General features: G+C 47.7%; 1 protein-coding gene across 3 annotated transcripts in view; it reads right to left on the bottom strand.

The window, feature by feature from the left end:
* Window positions 1–15: 15 nt before the first annotated feature.
* LOC129342527 (cytosolic purine 5'-nucleotidase-like) overlaps window positions 16–23,230 on the bottom strand; it is a 30,657-nt gene continuing 7,442 nt past the window's right edge. Inside the window, exons 4-19 of one of the 3 annotated variants that reach the window (XM_054998344.1) lie at window positions 21,575–21,692; window positions 21,012–21,107; window positions 18,206–18,297; window positions 15,988–16,045; window positions 15,505–15,598; window positions 14,243–14,296; window positions 13,079–13,162; window positions 12,471–12,512; window positions 11,073–11,180; window positions 9,809–9,875; window positions 9,460–9,630; window positions 9,202–9,253; window positions 8,253–8,313; window positions 6,416–6,592; window positions 6,019–6,120; window positions 16–1,639 (exon numbers count right to left, since the gene is read on the bottom strand). In XM_054998344.1, the coding sequence (XP_054854319.1) occupies window positions 1,586–1,639; window positions 6,019–6,120; window positions 6,416–6,592; window positions 8,253–8,313; window positions 9,202–9,253; window positions 9,460–9,630; window positions 9,809–9,875; window positions 11,073–11,180; window positions 12,471–12,512; window positions 13,079–13,162; window positions 14,243–14,296; window positions 15,505–15,598; window positions 15,988–16,045; window positions 18,206–18,297; window positions 21,012–21,107; window positions 21,575–21,692 (1,430 nt within the window). In that variant the 3' untranslated portion in view covers window positions 16–1,585. The remainder of the gene's footprint in view (window positions 1,640–6,018; window positions 6,121–6,415; window positions 6,593–8,252; window positions 8,314–9,201; window positions 9,254–9,459; window positions 9,631–9,808; window positions 9,876–11,072; window positions 11,181–12,470; window positions 12,513–13,078; window positions 13,163–14,242; window positions 14,297–15,504; window positions 15,599–15,987; window positions 16,046–18,205; window positions 18,298–21,011; window positions 21,108–21,574; window positions 21,693–23,230) is intronic. The other 2 variants (XM_054998343.1, XM_054998345.1) reach the window with 2 other exon arrangements.

Here is a 23,230-nt window from a genome sequence, read left to right as displayed (position 1 = left end):
CGTTTTTTTTAATAACTCTGACAATCTTTATTTTTGTTGTAAGAAACCTGTGTGCACCGCTGGAGTTGAGGGGGGAGTACCCTTGTTTCCCAGCAAGATTTCTTTTTTCAGAAAGGCAGCAGAGGAGCAAAAGAAAAGCCTATCAGTCTCTGTTGGAGGCATTGCTGACTCTCCTGTACCTTGCCCCAACCCCCTACTTGCTGCTCTTGTGTGAACACAAGCAGAGACTGGTCTCTTGCATATTGCTGTAGAATGGGTTTCTCTGCTGCCTTGGCAACTGAAGAGTCTGTTGTCTGCACTCTTCCCTCTGCCCCTGGGCTTGGCTCCTTGGACACGACTTGCAGCTCTCCGTTTAAGTCCTCTCCCTTAAATCCTGCTCCAGCTAACAGTAAGGCCTGGCCAGCTTGTTACATAAGGGTATCTGGTATAGATTTGGAGGGCAGGGGGTGCTGGGGATACGTACTGCATAAGAATCCCACAGCAAATCACTGTGACTTCAGCCTCAAAAGACTCCCCTGGCCTTGAGCTGCTTCCCTTTTTTGTTCTATGCTCCTTTCAGACTATTGCTGATTACTTTATCCTCCCTGCAAACCATGTTGGGCACACTTCACCCTCCTCCAGTCCTAGAAAGGGTTCTCTTTTTCTCCTTTGTGGTCTTCCTTTGGGATAAAGTGATTACAAGGTGCCTTGCTTGAGGGGGGCGGGGTGCCTGAAGACAGAGGCATGGCCCTGTTCCTACATGGCAAATACAAACTGAAGATTCTTGCTGAACCCTTGGCAACAGAGCTGCCTGGAAGACTGAGGCCCAAATCCATGTCCATATAATAGCCATTCTCTGGGAGTGTGACTGGGCCACTGGTGGCCCTCTTAGCTGTGCCTGAGGAACTTGAGCTTCAGTTTGCCTTGAGGAAGGGCTCAGTGGCACAGGGCATCTTCTGCAAGTGCCAGAGGGAGAGGTTTCTCCCCGGAGCAATGATATCTGCTCAGGAAGTGGCTGTCTTCCTTCCTTCTCAAACACACAACTGAAGTGTGCTAAGTGGCAGCAGAAAGGAGATGGGAGAGGCCTCATGTTCCACCATTCTCAGCAAGTCAAGTCTTCATTCCTCATAGTAAGGTGGGGTAAACTGGACCCACCTTGGTTTGGTTTTGTAGAACCATTCTCTGACATGGCTGGGCTGAGGCAATGACTCAGATAGCTTCTTAATGCAGATAAACTGCACTAGAGGCAGCACCTGCAGAAGAAATCAGCTGGGAGGGAGGCGTGGACTGACTCTTGTCATCTGAAGGTTCTTGGGGGTGGAGCTCTTGATGGCTGAAGTGGCTAATGAGAAAGGAGTGCAAACAGCAAGCCTCCTAGAAAGGCCCTTTTCAGCTGGCTGGATTATTGCACCCAGACCCACATGCAGCCACAGGCTTTCAAAATCAGCCACTTTACAGGTCAGGTCTTTCTGGCATTGGCTGGGGAAATTCCAACATCTATCCCATTTTAGGAGCCCCTCTTGTCCCCCTCCCCACCCTATCGGCAGCTCCAGTAAAGCAGCACTCAGTCGTCATATCTGGATTTCCTTGGGGTGATTGAAGTGAATCAGTCATCATCGTCTTCAGCATCATTGGTTTCCTGGAAAATGTTTTGGAGCTTCTGCAGGGGAGAGGAAACAGAGTTTTGTAGCCTGCCTTATTCTGGTTCTGGAATGCAAGAGGAGGCATTCTCTATCCAGGATGGGCTTATCTTTTATAGGCATAAGCTATACAGCTACCAGTGACTGTTGCCACCAAGCCCATAACTGACCGTTGCTCTGCCCTCTGGAACACAACCTTGTTCATTAGTGCCATGAGAACTACTGGGGCACTTTGTATTCTGTCTAGTCATCTGCACTCTGTCTAGGAACTTGGGGTGGCAGCTTGCTGTAATGGTTCGGGTGCTGGACTAGGATCTGAGAGAACTAGGTTCAAATCCCCGTTTTGCCATCAAGCTCACTGGGTGAATTTGATCCAGTCTTGTTCAAACTAACTTACCTCATAGAGCTGTTGTGAGGGTAAAATGGAGGAGGGGAGACAAAGGTTTGCTACCCTGCGCTCCTGAGAGAAAAGGTAGGATTAAAATGTACTTAATACCACTGTATCCTCACGACAACTGCTTGAGGTGGGGCAAATTGACAACCATCAGTCCAAGTGAGCTTTCATAAGGTTGGGATTTGAATCTGGGCCTCCCACATCCTCATTCAGCATCCTAACTACTACACTAAACAGGCTTAAGGTGTCCCTACTACAGCTCCTGTACAGCCAGAAAACCCAGCTGGATTCCCTCAACGCCGTAACCCCTTGGAAGTCTGGGGCATTGCTCAAATGAGTAAAGGATGTGCTGGCACCTTATTTCCCTGCTCCTGAAGACATCCAGGGCTGCCCTTGGCTGGCTGAGTGGAGGTGGACTACAGAGGCTTAGCAGTGAATTCAATGCTTTGGCGTGGCCAAGTTCCGCCTTAGTGGACCACAGACAAGAAGTTGCCCAAACGTGCCTATCCACAGGAAGACTGGATCCTTCTTTGTCCAGCACATAAGTATTTTATAAAATGTACTTTAAGAGTTTGCTTTGGGACATTTAAAATAAACCCTGTAAAATAAACCTCTGCATCTGGTTATTTCTTTAGTGAGATTGAGCTGGGTGCTTAAATCAAATGCCTGGCTGGCTTTTGTCATGTTAAAGAATTTTTGAGAGGGGGGGGTGCTCACTGGATAATCATCCATACATTGCATTCACCTTTAGGACAGTGGGAAAGGATATAATGGATCACTACCCAGATCTTGCAGGTAATGCTGCCAACATTTAAACATTTTAGCCATAATTAAAGGGCAGACCATTTCCACTGTAATTGTGCACTCTGGGGTCTATACCAGCTTCAACATCTGCATCTGAGTCCATGGAGCGTTTCCACTCTCCCCCCCCCCCTTGTTCCCTGCTCTTTATTTATTAAAACAGTTATAAGTACATCTCTCTCTGGTGTCTCTAGGTGGCTTAAATTTCAAGATTAAAAATGTACAAAGCACAAACTACATTTACGCCTCAACCCCAACAAAATGCTTGCAGCTTGAACCTCATCAAAAGCCCTTGGAGAGAAAATAGCCTTACACTACTTCCTTATAAATTTCTACAAGTAATGCCCCTCCTTCCGCAGGAAGCCCATTCTGCAAGGTGGGAGCCAGAACAGAGAAGGAATGGGGTCTAGTAGATGCCAAGCAGGCAACTAGAAAGTGGCAACCTGAAGCTGATACATGGGGATATGGTCCATCAGAAATCACTGGATGGCCCTCCACATGAAGCAGGCAGCCTTGCTTAAGGTCTGAAGCCCATTCTCATTTGAGGAGAGAAGGACATCCTGATGCCTGGGTACTCCTTTCCCAGAACCCCTGGAGGCAGGATATCAGGTCATTCCCTTCCCACCTCTAAAGAGAGGGAGGACCCCTCCTTCCTCCTTCAGTTCTTTTCCTGCCTCTTTGTGGGTGTGGGACTAGGTTGGAGCTCTGGCTGCCTTTGGGCCTTTTTTTTCTCTCCAGAGCTCCTTAGGTCATTTTTTCTTTCCTGGTGTGCCTTCAACATGTGTATTTTCCTTTCTGTGTCTACGTTTGAAAAAAAATCTCTTGGTCTTCGCTTGCTCTGCTCCATCTCTGTTATAGTGACTTGCTGCCAGAACCCCTGCGGCTATGTCATCTACATTTCAATCAACTGTAATAGAGACGGCCACTGCACTAGAAAGTGACCTTGGAGCCCTACGACTGGCCTTAAACAAAAATAAAGGAGCAAATTAGCTGCTAAAATCAACACTACGGAGCAACAGGCTGAAACTGAAAGTACTCAGGCTGGCTGCAGTTTTGGCGGGAAAACTAGCTCTCTGCTGCAGCTCTTGCAAGCACTCTGTGTTAGCTGCCCCTGCTGCTCTCATGCAGACCAGTCGGGAGGTGGTGAGAGGACAGGTTAATCCTGTTTCCCTGGGCCTCTTAAGATGGAGGGAGGGGGTATTTGCCGCCCCACCAGGTTTTCAGGAGTGGCTGATCAACTTCTTTCATGAGGAGATGATCAGAACAGAGCAATCACAGGGCAGAGAGAGGCACAGCTCTTCAGATGCCCCCCCCTCTACATTCCTCCTAAGAGACACGTTGCCCAGGGCTCTCTTGCAGGCCAGCTCAAGTTACCAGGAAAATCCCTTGGCCTACTAAAGCAGCACAAAAAAGCCAACCCACCCCATATCCCTGGGATTCTTCTCCAAGATAGGCCCAGTGGGAAGAGGGGGGTCTACAACCCTGATTCTGAGCATTCTGAATCTGACTCAGAAAGGAGGGGAAACTTTTGGAGGAAGACCTACCTCAGCAAGCCCCTCAGTCTCATAGGCTGTTTTCTTATGAAGAGCTGCCACTCTACAGGGCTCTAAAAATTTTGCAACTCTCCATTCCAAAAGGGGACCCATAGCCAGATGTGGATGAGGATGATGAAGATGGGGCCACAGAGATGTTCAGTTCATCCCAAACCTTGGACTCTACCTTCCTTTCCTCACCTTTTCATCAAAGGGGCCAAGGAGGAATGGGCTGAACCTTCTGGCCAGCAGTTCCACATTGGGCACGCCAATAATCTATACTCCTTCCCCCTCCTAAGGTCTTTCACCTACTCAAAATTCCTGTTGTGGACGCTTCAGTGGCCTATCTGGCCTCAGGCACGGACTTACCTAAAACATGGGAAGCTCCTTAAAGGATTCTACAGGTAGAAAAAAGTGAGATAGCCCTGCACACAGAGATCATGAAGCAATGGCCTGCTCCTTTAGAGCCTCTACAGCCTCCTCGCTCATGGCTAGAGTCTCCACCATGGCTTCTGAGGAAACTTCTGAGGAAAACCTCCTATTTGTCAAGGCTAGAGAGAACCACTACTTCATTCCTGATGCCAGTTTCGACTCTATGAAGTTTTCCTCAAAGGCTATTGCCTCTACTGTAGTGGCAAGAAGGCTAAAAAAATAGACAGTGCATGCCACATCCAAGGCTAATTTAGCCATGTGGCCTTTCCTAGGGGGTAAGCTGTTGGGCAATACCTTGGATGATCTCATAGATACCAAGGATAAAAAGAAAGCCATGCACTTTTCCTCCAAGAAAGAGGATAGGTAGCAGAAGATGTTCAACCCCCAATCCTTTTGTAACTACCGGACTCTCCCCAGATTTCATTCAGACTATAGAAGATTGACCTGATTCAAGCCAAAGCCTTCCTTCGGGTCCAACTCTCATGCCACTCAAGGCCAAAACTCAGGCAACAGGAGCAACAAACCTCACCCACAGCACCCCAGACACCAAGTTTCCACTAATGGGGGGCGGACTTCAACTCTTCTGGCAGAACTGGACTGTATCTGCGTCCAATGCCTGAGTACAATGCATTATCAAGCAGGATTATGCCATCAATTTTGTCTACCCTCCACACAATCGCTTCATACAATCCCCTTATTCCAGCGATCCAGCAAACCTAAATGGGACTCGAGGACATCCGTCACCACCTAGAAATTGCTGCCATAGAGCCTGTTCCCTTGCATCAAAGGCATTCAGTCATCTACTCCATCTTTTTTTTACTGTTCTTAAAGAGAATGGGGGCTGGAGGGCTATCTTGGACCTACAATTCCTCAGCAAATTTGTTAAGTGCTCTTTTATACTGAAAAGAGGTTGGCCTTTTTTGGCCTTGCCCTTTAACTGTGTTAATCTACAGATTAAATTCTGTTTGAGGACAACAAGCAACAGCACATTTTGTGGTTTTCAATGGAAGTCTCTGAACTGAAGAAAGGAGGGGTCCTCTGTCTCCTCGGAGGCAAGAAAGGGATGAGCTAATTTCCTAGGAGGAGAACCCAAGCATGAGGATGTTCTCCTCTATCTCAAATAGAAGGAACCTTCATGATAAGTCCAAAGTTCCTTTCTAAATGAAGATCAGTGAAAAGCCATTGGGAAGAAAAGGAATAAGATGTGTGTAGAGAGGAGTGAAGGCTGCAATCTATTCACCTGCTGCTTGCAGAGGCCAAGCGGGTGCATCCGATTCCCAGTGAGCAAGCCTGTCTCACTGAACTCTATACGCACGTGCTCCACAGTCGATTCATGTGGCATCTGTTGGAGGAAGAGATTGGCACAAGGATATCAGTGGGAACATCACTGGTTGAAACTGCTCCTCCATTACTGCAGAAGTGGCTCAAATGCCTGTGCAGGAATAGATCTCTGCCTCTATCCCTAGCTGGAGAGAAGGCAGTAGCAGCATCCTCTGTGGCAGAAGCCAGATCTTCTGACAATTTATCCATATGACCAGAATGGCCCTAACGCTTTCCCTAGTTAGATGAAGCCTCTCCCTCATATATACCCAGAATCCTTCTGCCACCACCCCACCCCTTCATCTGCTCCAACATACCAGTGTGGGCGGTGCCCGGAAGAGATAGCTGAAAGGGTAATACAGGAAGTTGATAAAGGAGGCAGCATAGAGGTCAGCATAGCGCATCAGCTGGTTGGCAAACAAGGTCTGGCGGGAGCCGCAGCGGAACAAACTGCCCATCTTCCCATAACACATGTCCATTTCATGAGTGACTTTCTGCAACAAACAGCACAACAGCTAGATCAGCCTGCAAAGGGCAGCCACGCCGACAGTTGGAGGTGCTCAGGCTTTTCATGTTGAGATCCACTGAGTACCAAAGGCAGCTATTTTTAACCATGCCCTGCTTGTGAATTTTTCAGGTCAGGAGAGTTCTGACGGCTCTGAGCAACATGGATATTTCACAGTGGGGTAGGCACAATATTTTTCTTCTGCTTATGACCTGTTTAATGCAGGTAGAAGTTGTATGCAAATCACTTGGCAGTCCTCTCGTATAGCCAAGATATAGAAGGTAAGTCAATGTTGCCTACTGGAACATATAGGACTACATCTTTATAGTGAAAGGGAGGGAGGAGTTGCAGCTCAGGGGCAGAGCATCTGCTTTGCATTCAGGAGGTTTATTCACCCAGCTTCATTGCCCTGACATCTCCAGTCAACAAGACCAGGTGGTTAAAAAGTCCTGTTAAATGTGGGGGATTCATTAGACATATTTCCTGAAAAAATCTGCTGTGCTAGCTACATAGCCCTTACCACTAATGGCATTATTTTCATGAACACGGTGTATGACATTGTGAAAACACCCCGACACAGGAATGTCATTATTCTCCTTAAAAACCAAGAATGAAAGTAAGCGATAGGGAGTGATAGGTACAGATGTCTCCAAATTCAAGCTCTTCAAGGACTCACGGTCAATTTGATAGTACTAAATAAACCCAGGAATTGAATAGGTATATGCCCTGCAACCAGCTTGCTGAGAACTGTTAACAGCTCTCTCTAGTTGGTTTTGTCCGAGTGTTCTTTCATTGATTCCAGGCCACAGCTTCGCCCATATATATGTCTGAGGGTTTACACTAGAATCAGAGACATCAACAGCACCCATTTAGAAGAACCAGCTCTTCCCCTCATTCCAGGACTTCCTGGACCAAATATTAGCGCCGAAGTTGCGTTCACATTTCATTTGCTTCAGAAAGATAAGTTTTGTTGGGTTAAGATTTTACAAATCTTTCAGACTACGCTTTCCCCTTCCCTGTGTTCAAGAGACCATACCTGCTTCAGCTGGGCTGTGTGTGTCTTATTCCATATATATTCCATTTTCTTCTCTGCTGTTAAGATAACGCAGCCTGGCTCATGCTAGGGCAGGGGCTGGCTGGGAATCTCTTCAGTATGCAGAAAGTCCTACCATTTAATTCTGCCTTCCCTGATGGGCATGAGAGGGTGGCATTTTGCACAGGTTGATTTGTAAGCTCTCAATTGCCTAATATGCATGCACAGAGAGAATCCTTACCTCAGGGATGGCTGCGAGAAGTTGATTCTGATACTCAGTGAGACCCTGGCCAGCCTCACACTATGCCCAAGTTTTCTTACTCTAGTTGTGAAAGCTGCATAATAGACCTAATTGCTCTATTATGCAGCGGTCGTCTGGGTAGGAAGCAACAAGGAGAAATGTCTGCATAGTATTCACTGCAGAAAGTGCTAGACAGGAGTTTCCTTAAGCAGACTGTTGGATCTACTGGCATTGGTAGTGTACATGTGTGCTCTTGCACCAGGGCCAAAGATGAAGAAAATAAGCTCAGACCGAACTCAAATTTTGCCTGTGGGGCCTGGCATGCGATGGAGATGGGCTGTGTTTTCAGGGCTCTAATAAAAGTCATGGCCCTACCTGTATGCGCCTCTTGATGGAGCTGATGTCAGGCCGCTCATTGCTTCCACTGTCCAAGTGCCTAGACAGAAACAAGAGCATTAGTGGGTTCTGGGTGCTCTCAGCAGCTCATTCCCTGACCCCACCCCAGGTTTCCTGGGCTTGCATTCTTGTCCCCAGCCGAGGGGAAGCAGCTGTCTGGAAGGATATCGCTTTCTTCTTCCAGCAAGTCTCTAGAGGTGATGAACTGGCTGCTCTTTTGACATATCCCACTGAACAGGCCTTTTCCATTAGGAAGTCAATTGTGGGAAGAAGAGCCTAGCAAAAGGAGCTACAGCCCGTTTGTCTCCCTGTGGATTTTAACATCTAGAGTTGGATTCCTCAAAAAAGGGGGGGGGTCTAACCAAGTGAGAGCAGAAATGCTGCAAATAAATGTTTCTCTTGAACAGAAAATGCACTTTCAAAATAGTATTTAAACTATCTTTTCCTGCATATCAGTCTTTTAAGAATACTGAATCAGAACTGTAGCACTGATTCAAAATAAATCTTAAAGTATCACTTTCACTAATATGCTCAAAAGTAGTTTGCTTAATATGTTTGCCTTGAAAAAAGGGGGGCTTGCTGGGTTCTATTTAAACTCATAGGTATTAAGTGGGAAATCGCTATTTAAACTCATAGGTATTAAGTGGGAAATCACTACGAAGTGGGAAATCACTTAATACTCATAGGTATTAAGTGGGAAATCCTGCCTACGGAATCGGATCGTAAGCAAGCCAAGATCATCTCAGAGAGCCTTCTGTTGGGTCGGAGACAGGGCAGGTAGCCCAGCTCCCAGCTCTGCAAAGCCTGTATATTTTGCAAGAAAGCGTGTGCTGTAAGTAGCTAGATGCCAAGTCTCCAAGATCAGACTCTAGATCATTTAGTGCGCAGTTATCCCCCACTCCCATGTTCTGGACAACATCCCACTTACTGATAAAGCTCAGCCAGGAACACATCCAGACTTCGCAGTTCCTCAAAGAGTTCTGTAAGCAGAAAAGAGAAGGCTGAGTCCTTGACAGCAGCCACTGGTTTGACTGGGGGAAGGGGCTGCAAAACCTCGGCCAGCTTCACTCCCTGTGAGGTGGAGAGCTCTGGCCACCTTTGGCCCCTCGCCACTGGCTTTGGCAAATGCTTCATCCCTGATAAGAGACTGCTTGTCTCCATCCACCAGAACATTTCGACTCCTCACCGCTTTTCTCTGTCCACACTTGCAGCTCCTTGGCCAGTTCAGGCACTACCAAGAAGGTGCGCCAGCCCTGCCTCTTCTTGGATTTGAGGATGTCTCCAAATATGTGATCACCAATATAGAGGATGTCCTTGCCCTTCACTCCCAAGAGATCACACACCATGTCTGAAGAGCCTAGAGCAGGAGGACAGAAGTCAGACTCTCACTCAAGGCTTGCTAAAATCAAATCACTTCGACTCCTCCCATCATCCCACGGTTAGCTCATTGCAGTGGAGTGACAGATGTTCCTAACATGAAGGACAGGCACATTGTTTGATGAGGACAGGCATCAGAGGGGACACCAGTACTTTACCTCCAGAGTAAACAGCGCAGTGTTGAAGGGGTCCTGTGTAGGTGCCAATCCGCAGCTTCCCTGTGTCCTGAACAAGAAGAAACGGGAGTCAGAGGATTGGCCAAGGAAGTAGAATGGAACACCAAAGCGTTTGTTGACTTTTGCAGTGAGGTAGCCAGGGCTCTCCCACCTCTCCATCCAGCATTTCATGGGGAGGGAGCCTCCTGCTGGCATGGAGGCCGCTCTGCAGTATCAGACACTTGGAACATCACACCTCCGGACTGGCAAACTTCAGTTCTTTCCAGGGTGGCTCCTTCCACCTCCAATATTTATCAGTTTGTAGATTACTATTTCCTGGGACCATGTTTATTAATTGCACTCCTTCCCTGAAAAAAACTCCCTGTTCCTTGTTGATGCCTCTCTTTTATACTGGGCATATACTTTGATTTTTAGATCTATAGCTTACATTGTAGCGTTTTCTTTGTAAGCACCTTGAAGACTGGAAAATGGAAAGTTGGGAATGTGAATGTAAATAAAGTAACTGAATGAGATAGCTTCCCAGAGAAAGTCAGTCAGTCCCCTTTCCTGCTTTAAAAGCCTTTTCTAGTGTCTACTCTGAAAGAACAAACCTCAAGAGTGAAAGCTTAAGGCTTTAACAGCTGTGACTAGCCCCTCTATCCAATGAGATCCACTTGAGCAGCAGCCGTCAATGAGCAGGACTTTCCCACTTCCCCCTCCCACTGAATTTTTTCCCCAGGAAGAAGAATCGGTGGAAATCACCAAACACTCTTCCAAAGTCAAATATGCCCAAAGTCTTTAGAATTACATGATTGGATAGAAGGCCAGGCAAGGGGAGCTGGAGGCCACAGCTGTCCACCATCAAAAGTCCAGACATCACAAGGGGCCTGTGTTAGCTGCTACTATACCTGCCCACCCCGTCACAGTATCAATAAGTACCAATAAGATTTACAGATAAATAGTGGATATCAAGGACAGACAAAATTCAAAATAACAGTTGGGTAGCAGAGAGAGATTAGAGTCTGGTTGCAATCTGACTGGTTCTTTCTAAAGAATGGCTTTGCACAGTAGGAACTCCCACTGTCCACTTGGTTATGCCCTCCCAAACTCAGCAGTTTCCCCAGAGAACTCGGGCAACCTCTGTATGTCCTTGGATGTATTGGATAGGAGTCTGCCCCAAGGTCATCCATTCCAAAGTAGGATTGTACTTCCTCTGCTCCTGCTTTTTCTCCATCTCTGCTTGCGTAAAGCCATAAGTAGCATTTACCGTGTTGACCTGTCGCAGGACGGTGCCCTCGGCAAAAAAGAGCGGCTTGCGTGTGTCGACGACAATCAGGTCAAAGTAAGAGCGCCAGGGGCGGGGCTGGGGTTCCTCCTGCAGGGACAAGTCAGGGAAGCCAGATGATTCTATGAAGTGGCTACGACTGATTCAAGGACTTTCCCTCTGGAATCTCCCTTCTGTCATGAAGCCACCCACCCCTCAGTGATCCCATGAGCTGGGAGCTCTGAGCTGTCCCCCCAAGCACAGCTCTGACAACACCACTGCAGCCCCACTCTCTTAGAAACATAAAGCTGGAAGGGACGCCAAGAGTCATCTAATCCAGCCCCCTGCACATTGCAGGAAATTCACAGCTACCTCCCTCACCTCCCCCAGTGACCTCTGTTCTATGCCCAGAGGAAGGCAAAAGGCCTCCAGGATCTCCAACCAATCTGGCCTGGAGGAAAGTTCCTTCCTGACCCCCAAGTTGTGATCGCATTATCCTGGGCATGTAAGAAGGGGCCACGAAAGCCTCATGCTGGCTCATCTCTTCATGATCTCCCTCTCCAGATCTGTGTACATCCATATTAAGTCTCAGAATCAGCACTGCTGTCAGGTGGCCATCAAGCCTCTTCTTAAATACCTCCAAGGAAGGAGAGCCCACCACCTCCCAAGGAAGCCCGTTACACTGAGGAATTGCTGTTAGGAAGTCCTTCCTAATGTTTAGCTGAAAATTCTTTTGCTTTAATTTGAACCTGTTGTTTCTGGCCCGACCCTCTAGGGCAACAGAAAACAATTGTTTCATCTAGAATACTTGAAGAGTGCTACCATATCCAGGCTAAACATACCCAGCTCCTTCAACCTTTCTGCATAGGACTTGGTCTCCAGACCCCTCACTATCTTTGTTGCCCTCCTTTGGACACGTTCCAGCTTGTCAACATCCTTCTTAAACTGTGGTGCCCCAAACTGAACACAGTACTCCAACTGAAGTCTAACCAGAGCAGAGTAAAGCGATAGCATTACTTTGCATGATCCGGACACTATACTTCTCCCCCAGGCGACTGTATGAATCTTGGTCATCAGAGCAGGGCCCGTGTCTTCACCTCCTCCAGGCATTAGACAGGAGGGCACTGCCAGTGGATGGTTCCCACTCCAGTTGTACTGGTAGCCCAGCTTCCTATAGCCAGGGAACCCTCCTGTGCCTAGAACCACAAAACAGATGTCCCTTTGACCCTGAGGCTGCCATGCCACAGTCCCTCAAATGACGCCTGGCGCTTTATGAAGGGTTGGTCTGCTCACCAAGTTACTATTGGCCATTAAGCCCACATGATATATCCACGCTGCAGAAACGCCTGCATGACCAGTGCCCCTCCTCTGAGCTTTTTTCAGGTTAAAAATGTGACTCACCATGTCATCTTCACTGAAGTCAAACAGGTATGTCATTATTGCCTGCAAAGAGAAAAGACTGCCATGGGGCATGTGTCTGCAATCTGTTTCTGCCCTGGGGGAGCTCACTTGCAAGATGCTGAAAGCAACTTCCCACCCAGCTGCCAGAGTCTCTTGGTCCTCTCTGCCTCGTCATCTCCAACACAACCAAGGCAAGACATGATGTGATCACACTGCACCTCTCCCTACTCCATTCCAGCCAGCCGATGATGCAACTGCGTGTCTCCTTTAACACACTAATATGGCCACCATGGAAGATCCAAAAATGGAAAAGTGAGTGTGTGGCACTCTCAGGATGATATACAAAGAAGGAAGTCATGCATTTCCTCCATGGGAAGAGAAGGGGGCTGTTCCTATATGGGGTGCCCCAGAAGCTCCCTAACAATGTTTTCCAAGTTGGGGGGATGGGGCACAGACAAGGAAAGGATCCCAATGGGTGTTCTCTTGATAAAGGATCTCCCCCCCCCCAAGAGATCTAACTGAAAAGGTTATGGGGCATGGAGGGAGCAGACAAATGCACATGCACAGCTCCCTAACCCCCCACCTGCCCTGGGATGGAGCCAACTTACATCTGTGTAGTTATAGTCACTGTTGGTGGCGAGAAACACCTTCCCCACTTCCTTCATGCGGCTCAGCAGGAGGGGAACACGAGGCTACGGGAGAGAACAAAATGGATGAGAACAAGGAGCTGAAACTGGCCTTCACTCTTCTACCAGAAACGGCTAGAATAAGATGTATCTGGGAAAGGGGGGCGGGACACACACCAGAGCTGGTCTCATGCGATGAAAGCCTCTGCGGGAGGCTCCAGAAGGGATGCAGAGGCTTCAGGTGCCAAGCACAGGAACCAGAGGCCCTGCAGAAATGCCTTCCCCCATCCCTTAGTAGTGATCTTCCGAAAGGACTTGCCTTTCCCGTTTTGTTTGGCAATACCTATCATTGAACTGCAGCACAGACGACTGCAGTGCAGCCATAACCCCTGGAAAAATAAACCTGATTTTGTACCATGGGCCATCTAGACTAGTGGTCGTCAACCTTTCCAAACCCAAGACTCAATGAATGGGGGACCCATGCAAGCACAGGACAGACGTGACAAGAAGTGTAGGAGCCAAAGTTATGGCCTCACTGAAAAGGCCAGCGCCATGGGCAGCATGCCAAAGTGTTGGGGGACAGGAAACACGTCAAGCACTATGAAGCAGACCATACTGAGCAACAACCCAAGGAATCCACCCTGGCATGACTTCACATCACCATCTTGTGGCTCTTCTCAACATGCACGCTGAAAGAAAGGAGAGGCAAGGGATGGCGTCCTTGCTCTCCATGCAGCAGCTCCATCCAAAAGGGACTGTATCCCAATAGGAAGGGATCTGGGAGTCTAACATGCCTGGGAGTCCCAACCCATGGGCTGAAGATCACTGATCTAGACCTAACCTCCAGTCCCTAAGGCCTCTATGGGCTTAGCTGGCCTGATGGAAGGGAAGCTGTGAGTCCGATCAAGCTTGGCTAGCTTTGATATCAGAGCAGAAGGCCCAGAACTTTCCTTGTGACTTTATGGGGGTGGTGCTGTCCACAGCCAATGAGAACACACTGAGGGGGAGAATGTTGCCCACAGAGGCACTTAGGGGAGGGAAAGGGGTCACATGCCTCCTATTCGGGCCGCTGGGATGCAGAGGACAGATTGGGGGACTGTCCTGAATCCAAGCAGCTCCCTAACTCACGGTCCAGGTAAGACTCACATCTTTCACCACATACTTCTCCAGGTTCTCCAGCGTCTTTTCCTTGAGGCAGCCCTAGGGGAGCAACAAACAGAGCCATCAGTTTTCTCCAAAATCAGGGACCTTCCCTGCTGCAGCCAAGGGCTCACTATTCCCAAGGCACCGCCCCTTACCGGGACCACCAAACACTGCATCTGGTACACAACAGGATAGTAACATACGTGGTTCCAAGATAGCATCTGACAGGCACATGAACACAGGCAAGGGAGAACTGCCCTGCTGGACCAGGCCTGGGTCCACCCAATGCAGCACACTTCCCCCCCCCCCCACAGTAGCCAGCTAGAAGCTTCCACGTGGCAGACAGAGGTAGACTGCTACTAGGCTCGGAGGACAAAATGGAAAGGGGGAGAACGGTAGTGTTAGCAGCTTATGGACCCCAGTGGGGAAAAAGTGAGGTATAAATTTCTAAATAAATGGCACGCCTGTCTCTCCCCCTTCTTTCCTGTAGATGACAACTGAAAACAATTCTGTTTCAGCTGTAATTTTAAGCTGGAGGGGAAGTTGTTTCTGCTTTGTTTTTCTGTATTTTTAATGTATCACTTCATTTAGTATTTGATTAACTGCTATCTCCTATGCAGTAGGCTTTGTTAGCCACCTCAGGCACTTCTTAGTCAGTGATCTGTGTATAATGATTTTAAATAAATGCTCCCTGATCCTTTTAACTGGAGATGCTGGGAATCGATCCCAGTACCTTCTGCATGCAAAGCAGATGCTCTACCATTGAGCCATGACGCCTAATTTCAGACGAGGTATTTCAGAAGCAGGACCTTGTTTATGGAAGGCCCTCCTCGGAGACACTCAGCTGACATTGCCTACTGGTTTTCAGGCGCGCTGGGAAGACTGTTCTCTCAGAAGTTTGGGCTGATGAGCAATCTAGCTAGTCTTTGCTGCTACTTCTGTTCGTGTTTATAAAACAATTATTGAATGCTCTATTGATTTATTTTTTATATTTTGCAATGTTGGTCTTCAACTATGCAAGGGAGATTGGACTGCACTGAATGAGCTCTCCATGCGTACACTGATCCCACTCCCAGAGCCAGAAGCTGGAATGAATCTCAAAGGCAGGGAGGAGGTGCCAAACTGAAACCCAGATTATCACACCCTTAGCATGTTTTCACACATTAGGATGCTGAAGTGTGGTTACATGACCCAAAGTGGACAGCGCTTCATTATAACTCCATCCAAGCCATCCCCAACTGCCTTGCCAGCATGCACCCACTCACTGAGAGATGGACGTAGTCCATAGCTTCTCGGACATCTTGGAACATGCTCCGGAAAGACATGAAAAGGTTGCCGTGTTTGTAGCCTGTGTCACAGCTGGAAGAAAACCAGGAACAGGTCAGTGATAGATGCAGGCTGCAATTCCATGGGAGGGCAGAAAAAGCACAGAAGGCAGTGGTGGCTGCCAAATTCAGCTTCTGCAGAATCCAAGCATTCATTTAAAAAGTAAGCAAGTTTCTATCCTTTCGGGCTTTGAAAAGACTCTAGAAAATACATGGGCCTCCTGAAACTCCAGGCACTGGTGAGGTAGCTGAATCAAATTTCCAGTGATTGGAGGCAGAGCTCTCATGTTCTTCTTTCCCCACAGCCAGCAGAATCAAATTTTAAAAACAGAATGGATTTCTATAGGAATCCAAGCACCCTTCTAGTCTGAATGAAGCTCTGGAGTCCTCCGCCTAGGTCAGGGCAAAACTCAGCATACTTACTTTACATATCGGGAGCAGCTGGTAAAGAAATCCACCAAGCAGGCAAAAAGATAGGTCTCTGCAGGAGGGCAAGGAAGGAGAGGTCACTGTGAGTGTACCCAGAGAACAGCCCCTTGAAGCTACCGATTGAAGGACAGGGAGTGCTCCAACCCAACTGCCCACCACATGCAGTGGCCTGGAGGCTCTTCTCCTTCAACTCAGGGCCAGTTACATGAGAGGGATCACCAGGATACTCAGCCCCAAAGAGGCAAATAGTAACCAGGGGGCATCGTTTGATGTTAGTCATGGCACAGGGGGGAGGTTTAGTCTCCCCATCTGCAATTCCGCCTCAGTCTGAATGCCACTCCCACAACCGCTATTTAGCAGTTTTAAAGGCTCATGGATTTCCTAGTGTTCCATCTAGGCAGAACTTCAGAGATGTCATGGTGGGTGGTGATGAAAGAAATGCACTCTGCACATGCTCTCGAGCAACTGCTTCTCTACTCTTCTATGTTCTAACACTGAGCCCTGGTGTTGAAAATAGGCTTCTTAGATTGCATCATATTTCAGTTGTGGGGGGAAGAGAGCAGTGAGGTGGGAGGCAAGCTTGTTCACTGGCCTGTAACCACATACAAAAACAAAACTCTAATTACTGCAGACAAGCAGGCAGGGTGAACTGAAATCATTGCAGGATCCATTTACTGGATCCAGCTTTAGAGAACAGCCGCTATTGGCAGCAGATAGAGGGGTCCAAGCAATTTTTGCATCAAATTATCATGACTTTTAGATATTACACATGTCAGAATTGCTGCTTGCTTTGTTGTAACCATTTATGCATTTTGGACTGGTTAGCCACCTTAAGCATGCTAATGGAAGGAGAGAACTATTTTTTTTAAAATGAGTTCCTTCCAAAAACACTACCTTTCTTTCCAACTAATACTTTTTAGCTGCCTCCAATTTTGCAGCTGACTCCAGTTTTGTTCTAGCTGCTTGCTGATAATCATAGAACCATAGGGTTAGAAGGTATCTCTAAGGTCATCTAGTCCAACCCCCTGCACAATGCAGGAAATTCACAACTATCTCCCCTCCCTACACCCCCAGTGACCCCTGTTCCATGCCCAGAAGACGGCAAAACACTGTCAGGATCCCTAGCCAAACTGCCCTAGGGAAAATTGCCATCTGACATCAAGGTGGTGATTGAACTTACTCTGGGTATATAAGAAGGGGCCATGAGAACTAAGCACTGATGTAACGCTTCTTGCCCTCCCTCTAGTGATCTGCCTAGGTTTACAGAATAAGCATTGCTGTCAGATGGCCATCTAGCCTCTGCTTAAAAACCTCCAAAGGAGAGCCCACCACCTCCCAAGGAAGCCAGTTCCACTGAGGGACAGCTCTAACCATTAGAAAGTTCTTCCAAATGTTTAGCCGAAAACTCTTTTGATTTAATTTCAACCCGTTGGTTCTGGTTCGACCTTCTGGGGCAATGGAAAACAACTCCACACCATCCTCATATGATAGCCCTTCATGTACTTGAAGATGGTTATCATATCACCTATCAGTCATCTCTTCTCCAGGATAAACATACCTAGCTCCTTCAATCTTTCCTCATAGGTCTTGGTCTCCAGACCCCTCACCATCTTTGTTGCCCTCTTCTGGACTCACTCCAGCTTATCTATAGCCTTCTGAAACTATAGTATCCAAAACGGGACGCAATACTCTAGGTGAGGTCTAACCAGAGCAGAGTAGATGCTAACCAGGTCTAACCAGAGCAGAGCAGAATAAATGCAGAACTTTGTGTTTATCTCTGTTGAAATGCACTTTATTTGTTTTAGCCCCGTTTTCCAGCCTGTCAGGATCATCCTGTATCCTGACTCTGTCTTCTACTGTTTTTGCTGCTCCTCCCAATTTTGTATCATCTGCAAATTTACTAAGCATTCCCTCTATTCTTTCATCCAAATCATTTATAAAAATGTTGAACAGCAATGAAATGCCTCAGGGGGCACTTGGGTCTTTGCCAGCTAATGTTCTGTGCTCTGATTAGAGTTTCCTTTCTGAACCCAGATTGCAAGGAGCTCAGTGGGGAGGGGCACCATGTCAAGTGCAGGGAAGGCACCTGTAGCTGAGCACGTGCACGTCCCAAGATGCTCACACAGCCCCATATTTGGGAGTGATTCAACTGCTTGTATTGTGTTCATACCAAGGTGAACTGCCTCACCCAACAGATCCCTTTTGAACATACCTGTCAGGTTAAATAAAGTATTTAGGATATGGAAGCGCTTCATATCATCCCTCTGGATGAACTTGTTTGGGTAAAAATTCCAAATTTCAGCCCTGGAAGTGGACAAAGAAATGTGTCTTAGGTGAGAATGCAGGGCAAGGAAGGAGGGGGCCTTGGGCCAAGCTACCACCTTCCAGCCCAGACTTCTGCTGTTGCCTCTCCATTCATTTCCAACCCATCTGTGACAAGTCCCAGGCCTATTCCCCGCCTCTCAGCTCCTTCCCAAGTCCCTGCAATGCTGCCACCATTCCCAGGAACCAAACTCACCCTCTCCCTGGAAGGGCTCAGGCTGCAGGGAGCACTCTACAGGATTGGAAGGGTGGCTGTTCAAACCCACCATAACACCCTGGGCCCATGTGGCATTTCTAACTTGGGAGCCTCATCTCCCCAGCATTCGTATGCTCTCCAACCACCACAGTGAGGCTCTCCCACCAGAACTTTTGCTCAGGCTACAAAGCCCGTCTATTTGTTCCTTCACGTCCAGATGACCTCTGCCACCACACTGCTTTTCCCTTTGCAACAGCACCCCTTTCTTGCTCGTTCCAGAAGAGCCAGGTGTTTCAGCGACCCATGTCCCCAGGCTCAGCACACCACAAGGGCCCAGAGAAAGAGATGACTTTCTCTATGCCCTTGCCTGGAATGTCCCCTCAGAGTTGGGAGCGATACAGGGTGGGAGTGTGCCCATATTTCCCTAAATCTCCTGGATGTTTTCCTGTCCCCTGGTGGCCCTGCGGCTCAGCTACAAAGCCGGCTCCTCAGCTGCGCCTGCAGCTGCCCAGTCACTCAGCCCCTTGGGCCGCACACAAGAGCCTGTAACAATAGCTCTGTCCCTGGTGGAAAGAAATACAACATGGGCTTCAGCTGCTAAAAATAACTGCTGGGATAGGAACTGCTGGGCCATCCCGCAAGGTGGAAAGAGCGTGGAGGAACAGACGGGACCAGGAACACGGGGCAGAGAAGGGCTGACTGGCATGGAAAGAAGGTGCCCGCCTTCTCTGCCTTCGCTTCCTCTGCCATCTTCTGCTTACAAGCATCTGCCCAGGTTTAAGCAGGGCCCTTGACTGACAGCTGAGCAGAAGTGCACTGGGCTCTGGACCAAGACGCTCATTCATCCTCAGGCCTTGCCCAATCTGAGTCATCATTTATCTATCTATTTCGTGAACACATTAACGTAACACCTCTGCTGGAGGTGGCTCGCCAAACAAAGCAAGATAAAAATAATAAAATCACTGAAATTGATCACCGTTTAAAATCCTAGTAAACAAACTCCAGAGTCATACAAGCCCCATACAAGCCCAGAGCCTAAAACACAAGGAAACCTCAGTGATCCTTCCCACAATCCTTAGGTTAGAAGCTGATGGTAAAAACAGAGGTCAGACACCTTCCTTATACAGATGCAAGGTGACTCTGGGGAATCGGTTTTATGAATGCCCCCTCCATCTAACTATGTTTTAGCTATAAAAACCACAGCATTGGGGGGGGGGGGAAGGAGGCAACAGATCTGATCCCTCCACTTGTGCTATTTGGGCCCTCCCCAAGTGTGTCCCCAGCAGCAGACCTTGAGTTGGAATGACGGGAGGCACTCCAGAAAGGCCAACGGGGCCTCCATGCCAAGTGGTGGCAGAAGGAATGCTAGGCTTTTGGACAATAAAGATGACATTTCTTACATCAGAAGCAAACTGATCATCGGCAGGCTAAAGTCCTCTTAGCAGGATTTAGCATCATGACAGCAGCTGGGAACTATCCCCCACTCCCCCCACCCCAAGGCGACACCTCCTGCTAAAGCTATTCTCAGCCTGCCACTAAAAAAGCCGTCATCAGAGCCAGAGCACCTCTGTGGGAAAACGAAGCCTCTGCCCATGCAGGGGCTCTAGCCGTTCAGACGGCCCAGCTTCGTGCTCAGAGGGAGGATGTCCCTTAAGAACGCTACTGAAGCAGGAGCCCTTTGGCAGAGAGAACTGGCGGTTCCGTCTCTCAGATGGCAGGTGGCAACTTTCTGATATAAAATGAATCTCGTAATCACCAACAGCACTAGGCATACACACCCCTCATACTGGGCTTTTTATTCAAGGGGAATGTTTTAAATCAATTAAACCACTCCTGTAAAGGGGGTCCTGGGTTCAGTTCTCTACGCAGCCACAATTCTCATTTTGTGAGCTTGAGCCACTTGTTCCCTCTCAGTCTGACCTGCACAGGATCTTTTTGATAATAAAGCTAAAGCTCCTTTGGGGGAGGGCAGGATTAAAACGGACAGACAGACGCACCCCTATTAGGGGACACAGGGTGGCTGAGCAGGCAACATAGGTGCTGAAGACACTGGCTAGCTTTGAGGTTCAAACGCTCACAACAAGGACTGACTTTCTGTTTTGGAAGAGGAAGAGAAGGAGAGGCCAACCACAGAGAGACTGCAAGCAAGCGAGAAATGCAGATCTCCTGCCCACTGCTCCTATTCCTTTAGGATGTCCTTTCCCCAGGCCCGGGGGCAGCAACCCCAAGATGCAGGTAGTTTAGCCACTGTCGGCCCGGCCTGCTCCCTGAGCAAAAACTCCTTCCCCAGGGACCTCTCATCACTCAGGAGCAGCAGAGATTTCAGAGGTGCACAGAAAAGAGCAGTGCTGAGCTGGCTTTTCCAGAAAGGCAACTGCACAACGGAACAGTTTCTGCTATTGATCTTCAAGGTCACCCAGTTATTATGCAAGAACCCCGAAAGCCCATGATTTGGGTGGGGAGATGAGATGTTCTCCTTAAAGTTGCAGACAGCACATACCCCTTGAGGAAGCGGAAGCCATGTGCACACACCAGGAGGTTCCCATGGGAGTCCACCTTCAGCAAATTCCCATACAGGGCATCAAATACCAGGCCTCTGAGGAAGGAAAGAGAAGGGGCGGTGAGCAGAGTGTCTCACGGCTGCAAACCCAAGGCCATGAGGTCTGTAAGAATGGAGCAGCAATCTAACTTACTGGGTAAGTTACCAGTGGGCCACTGCCCTGGAGGAGTTTGGCAGCCAGGAACCATCAGAGTCAAGCCACAGCTGCTCCCACCAGCACTACAGGAGTACCTTCAACAGCATCAATGAGAGACGCCGGCTCATCCACTGCCTCCTCTCACACTGCCACCGGAAGCAATGGGTGAGCCGATGCCCATCACTGGCATTGCTGACTGAGTCCAAGCCGAGTGGCCTCTACAGAGCTGACTCAACGCACGGTGGGGAATGCTCAGATTTCCTTGTTCTTTGGAATTTTAACCTGCCTAACACTTGTGGATGTCTGACCCTCCTCTGACAGACACATCTAGAAATGTCACCGATGCCTAGTTTGAGTTCATCCTTACCTGGTAGGAAAGGTGGGATCGTATTTATACTCCAGGATCTCATGGGGATATCCAATGGAAACTAGTCGCTCCAGCAGCAGCTCAAATGCCAGCTCTTCGTAGTCTGGGGACTTGTACACTGTAAAGGCAAAGAACAAGGCCATCACATGGTCCTTCTAGGCAGGTATGTTCACATTCGCCACACAGAAACTGCTCTCCAAGCACAACGGAAACCCAGAAAAGCTCCTGTGCTGGCTGTCAAATATAATTGCCTTGCCTTTCTGTAGCCACCATGAGACCTTCTGTGCTATCATCAGGGGATTAGACCTCTTTTTCTATTACTATAAAACACTCCCCATAAATTCAAATACAGAATTCAGAAAAAGCACACAAATCATCCCATTTATGCAAAATTAAATTTTGGTCCTAAAGTCGTGGTTTGCATATGACACCGGATGCTTCTGGGAAGGGACGTAATTGCAGGTAGAGAAAGTTTTACACTTCCTTGTTGCCAGTATCTGGTACTCAAAGATATACTACTCTTGAACAGGAAGGTTCCATCCTAACAGAGCCAGCCTCCATATAACTAGACTTTTCTTGATGCAGAGTTTCTCTTGCTTCAATGAGGAAAAATGTATTTGTGTCTGTGCTACATGTTGTTCCTCTTAATAGTTTGTGTCTGTTACTTTTTATATTTTTTTAAAACCCACTGTTTATGAACTCTATTGCTCCATTTTTATTCCTTCCTTCCTCCCTCCAAAGAGTTCAGGGTGGTGTACCTATTCTGCGCTCACACCAACTCTGTAAGATAGGTTAGACCAAGAGAATGACTGATCCAAAGCCATCCAGTGAGCTTCAGGGTGAGAGGAGATCCAAATTCAAGCCTCCTAGATGCTCACCACTATACCACACTGGCTTCAGCGCATTTCATCCCCTTTTAAATCATCATCACTATCATGCCAAATGGATTGCAGTGGCATTCTAAGCAGAGTTACAGCTTTCTAAGCCCACTGATTTCAATAGGTTTAGTCACTGTTGGTTTACAGCATTATCCTAAACAGTCTTACAACTTTCTAAATTGAAGTTTCTAAAGGATTATAGGTAGTCCATAAGAAGCCAGCAGCCTATCAGAGATTAACCTGGGCATAGTTACATGTGCTCAGATAACCTCTAGAACTAGACTGTTGTGGGGAAGTCTGAAAAGTTCCCAGAAACATCAAGTCACTCCAAAATACTGTTATTCAGTTTCTGCCCAAGTACAAGGATATTATTAGAACAGTTCTGATCCAACTGCCTTGACTGCCATTTTTTCCCAACTCAAAAGTGCAGCTTTTGACCTTCTCTTAAAAAGAAAAGTGTATGAGTTTTCCAGAAAAGAAAACATAACCACAAAAACTGAATAACTGACAGAGTTTCTCTCAAAGAATTTTTTACTTATAAAGCAATATTGCTAAGCAAATCATACAAAATACAAAACTAAGCATATAGCCACTTTTGAAATTGAAAGAGGAAAAAACTTTTACAGCTCTTGGCCATTCTCGTTTCCTAGTAGTAGTACCCAGCCAAGAAGAATTCACTTTCAAAGTAAACTTAACCATATCAACACTTGTATTTAAAAAAAACCAAGAAGACTGACCATTTTTTCAATGAATGAATCAGACTGTGCATAACTTAAAG

This window comes from Eublepharis macularius, chromosome 14 (assembly GCF_028583425.1).
Source record: "Eublepharis macularius isolate TG4126 chromosome 14, MPM_Emac_v1.0, whole genome shotgun sequence".
NCBI classification, from domain to species: domain Eukaryota; kingdom Metazoa; phylum Chordata; class Lepidosauria; order Squamata; family Eublepharidae; genus Eublepharis; species Eublepharis macularius.
The sequence above is the reverse complement of the archived record's forward strand: the minus strand, read 5'-3'. Positions and strand labels throughout refer to the sequence as shown.